This window comes from Prionailurus bengalensis, chromosome X (genome assembly GCF_016509475.1).
Source record: "Prionailurus bengalensis isolate Pbe53 chromosome X, Fcat_Pben_1.1_paternal_pri, whole genome shotgun sequence".
In the NCBI taxonomy this organism is placed as follows: Eukaryota; Metazoa; Chordata; class Mammalia; order Carnivora; family Felidae; genus Prionailurus; species Prionailurus bengalensis.
Window position 1 is genome coordinate 98214777 of NC_057361.1, and position 3969 is coordinate 98218745.

At 61.0% G+C, this 3969-nt stretch overlaps 1 protein-coding gene across 1 annotated transcript; it reads right to left on the bottom strand.

The window, feature by feature from the left end:
- Window positions 1-289: 289 nt before the first annotated feature.
- On the bottom strand, window positions 290-1928 carry LOC122477132 (hornerin-like). Its single transcript, XM_043570012.1, has 2 exons — window positions 1426-1928; window positions 290-1389 (listed from the first exon to the last, which is right to left on the bottom strand). The coding sequence occupies exons 1-2, from the start codon at window positions 1926-1928 to the stop codon at window positions 417-419; spliced, it is 1476 nt and encodes a 491-aa protein (XP_043425947.1). The 3' UTR covers window positions 290-416.
- Between the last annotated feature and the right edge of the window lie 2041 nt (window positions 1929-3969).

Here is a 3969-nt window from a genome sequence, read left to right on the forward strand (position 1 = left end):
GCAATGGTAAAACTTAAAGGACAGGCGTTGCGCAGACCCGAAAGTAACGGCAAGACCCTAAGGCCTCAGAGAACAAACAGGGAGGTAAGTGGGAGCAACCCCTAGGGGCCTCGGTCGTTCATTGGACGCCGAGCACGTCACTCTTTGCGTCTGGACGAATGAGGGTGGAGCTCAAGAGGCGGGCACGCGGCCCATTGTTGACGCCTCTGGCCCCGCCCACCGTCCTCCGGCGGCTGGACTCTCACCGGCCGTGGCCAGCGTCGCCCGAGGGGAGGCCTGGGTGGGCCGCTCCCCACAACCGCCCCCTGCCCTTCCCGTCCGGGGCCTCCTCGGGCACCGCCACCGACTGCCGTCCCCCTCGGCGGCCACCTCACGCCGGGCCCCGTTGCCCTCGGCCTCCCGTCGGCGGCAGCGGGCTAGGCGGCCGCCACCTTCGCCTCCGGCGTCGCCACAGCCCTGTCTGTCGCCTCCCCGGTGAGGTACTCCCGGGTGCCATGTCCGCCTCCGGAGATGGAGGCCAGGCCCCGGGTGGCCAGGAGAGCCCCATGGATGAGGATGAGGCGGGGGCCCCGGCGGCCGGAGGGGGCAACGAGGTGGCCGGCGGCGAGGCGGGGGCCGGCAGTGATGGAGTAGCCAGGGGCGATGGGGTGGCCACTGGAGACGGAGTGGCTGGTGGCGATGGGATGGCCGGAGACGAAGCGGTCGGTGGCGACGGGGTGGCCGGAGACAGAGAACGGGTGGCTGGAGACGGAGAGGCAGTGGCCGGAGATGGAGACTGGGAGGCCGGAGACGAGGACAGAGTGGCCGGCGGAGATCGGGTGGGCGGAGATGGAGGCTGGGAGGCCGAAGACGAAGACAGAGTGGCCGGCGGAGATCGGGTGGGCGGAGGAGGAGTGGCCGGCGGAGAATGGGTGGCCGGAGATGGAGACTGGGAGGCCGGAGACGAGGACAGAGTGGCCGGCGGGGATCGGGTGGGTGGGGGTGGAGTGGCCGGCGGAGAATGGGTGGCCGGAGATGGAGACTGGGAGGCCGAAGACGAAGACAGAGTGGCCGGCGGGGATTGGGTGGGTGGGGGTGGAGTGGCCGGCAGAGACTGGGCGGCCGGAGGTGGAGACGGAGCGGCCGGTGGAAACTGGGGGGCCGGAGATGGAGAGGCCGGCGGAGACGGGGTGGCCGGAAACGAAGTGGCCGGCGGAGACTGGGTGGTCGGAGCAGGAGTGGCCGGTGGAGACGAGGTGGCCAGAGGTGGAGACGGAGGGGCCGGAGGCGGAGGCGGAGATGGAGACGGAGGGGCCGGAGACGGAGACGGAGACGGAGGGGCCGGAGGCGGAGACGTGGTGGCCATGGGCAACAGAGTGGCCGGAGGCGGAGTGGCCGGAGGCGGAGACGGAGTGGCTGGAGACGGAGGGGCCGGTGGTGGAGACATGATGGCCATGGGCGACAGAGAGGCCGGCGGCGGAGACGGAGCGGCCGGCGGCGGAGACGGAGCGGCCGATGGAGGAGACGCAGCGGCCGATGGCGGAGACCGAGTGGCTGGAAACGGAGTGGCCGGTGGTGGAGACGGAGCGGCCGATGGAGGAGACGGAGCAGCCGGTGGCGGAGACAGAGCGGCCGATGGCGGAGACGGAGTGGCTGGAGACGGAGTGGCCGGTGGTGGAGACATGATGGCCATGGGCAACGGAGTGGCCGGCGGTGGAGACGGAGCGGCCGGCGGCGGAGACGGAGCGGCCGGGGACTCCGGGCCCCACCCTGCCGAGGCTGCCGTTTTGGCCGCGCCTCCGGAAGGCCTCGGGGAGGAGGCGGTGGGCCCCGAGGGCGGGAACGCCTTCGAGGCTGGAGAGGACTCGGACTTCGGGCCGGCAGACGAGGACGAGGACGGGGCGGAAGAGCCGGAGGCTGCCGGGGACGGAATTGTGGACGCCCACCATTTCCCAATGGTGGGCTTCCGCTTTACATTCCTGGACCTGGTGCATTCACTGCTACACCTCGTCCACCACAACAACCACATCCTCGTGCGGCCCGGGCCTCTGCAGCTCAACGTTCCCCCTGCGCCCCCAGCGGCGACCGTGGCCCACGAGGCCCAGGGCTCGTCGTCATCGTCGTCGTCGTCGTCGTCATCGGAGGCTACCTGGGAGACCGCGGAGGAGCCTGACAAGGAGGAGCCGGCGGCCACAGAGGGTGAGGGGGACCCGCGCGTCCCAGGGGCCGGGGCTGTGGGCGGTTGCGGGCGCCCGGGCACAGAAGCCGAGGTTGGGGGCGCCCCCAGACTGAAGGCCGAGGGCCGGGGTGGGAGCCCCGTGCCGTAGCTACCAGTGGCTTTGAGAAGGAAACGTGCCGCCTTCTGGCAGCCGCGGCTAAGACAGCCGAAGGCCGCGGGGTAGGTGGAGGTCTGCACAGGGTAGGTGCAGGTGCAGGTTCAGGAGGGCGGGAGGACGTGCAGGAGGGCGGGAGGGGCTGTGCGGGTCAGCGCAGGTGGGGGTGCAGGGGGCGGGAGGGGTCTGCAGTTCAGCGGTGTACAAGGGGTGGGAGGGGTGCGCAGGAGGGCGAGAGGGGGTGGAGCCAGAAGGAACCGAGCGAGCCAGGGGCACACCTCATTTTTGTCCACGGCTGTTAAAAATGCCAAGTTTTAGAACGTTCATCCCCAATCATTAGGAACTGACGTGGGAGCACTTGGGAACACTGAAATATTCAGGCATTGAGGGACTCGTGAGCTTCATGGGAGAGTTAGGAGTTGAGGCCAAACATGGTTGCAAGAAATCTCTGACAAGAACACACACAATGCAGCAGACACTGATGATTCTGATCCCTTCTTCTCCGGAGGGCCAGTTATAATAGCAGCACAGGGTGGCAGCTTGACTGGAAAGAAAGAATGTCACTGTGAAAGTGACCAAGCAGCAGAAGGGTGAGGGCCATGGAAGGGCTGTATCGACCAGGAGGAAGGGCCCCAGCTCTGCTCTTAGTTCCTTCTATCCCCCCGCTTCTCCTGCGGGTACTCTACTAGATGTCACTCTTCCTTATGCATCACGATACTTCTTCCTGTGAGTGTCTGCTCCAAAGTCTGTATTATTCTTCACCAAAGGAACAACAAACTATCAGCAGGAAAACTCTGATAAGGAGGCGCAAGTCTCGGAGAGCGGGGAAGAAGAGACGTCTAACAAACAACAAGAAGGATCTCACTGAAAAGCATTTGGACCCACCACAGAACAGGCCCCAAAAATCCAGGTATCCGGATAGCTCCACCTATCACCCAACCATTCCTGACATTTACCTGTTACTGACCGGGTTTTTTTTTTTTTTTTTCTTAATTCTCCCAATAAATTAAGAAGTTTGTTTAAAATGAATTCAGACATTCAGTTTGACCTACTTAGAATGTTAACACAACACTCAGGTACCTAGTAATAGAAATCACAGTATATTTTGAAATCTATTTCGTGGCTCCTCATCCGTTCTTGTGAGCTCTTTTGTCCTCTACCTATAAGACTACTAACAAATGGTAAACATATCAGTAACTGAGACCAGTCTTTGTTTAGAAAACAGCCGAAGCAGCAGCTAAAGTGGCTGGGCTGTTTCCTACTTGGGCCTTCATTACTTGGCCATGGAAATGTACCCCCTTGTACTAACTAGGAGACTATACCCTTTCGAATGTGATTACATGCAAATGGCAAAAAGTTCAGAATTTCAAGTAGGACTGCATTTAATGATTAATACCTAAGTCTTCAGGTGTGGACTTTTGTATTTTATGTGACAGTCCAAAGAAACTTAGTCATACTATGGCTATTACTTATCACTGAATTGGTAATTAAGTCTTGAAGTATATCTTGTCTTTGAATATATTTAAATGATTAACATTTGATTTTTTTTTTTTTTCATTTTCAAAGCTGTGTATTTTACAGTAACAGCCTGTTTCTCGTATGGTAGATATGGAGAATCAAGGGTCTGGGAGGGTAAGGGAGTATCGCTTGTGGAATC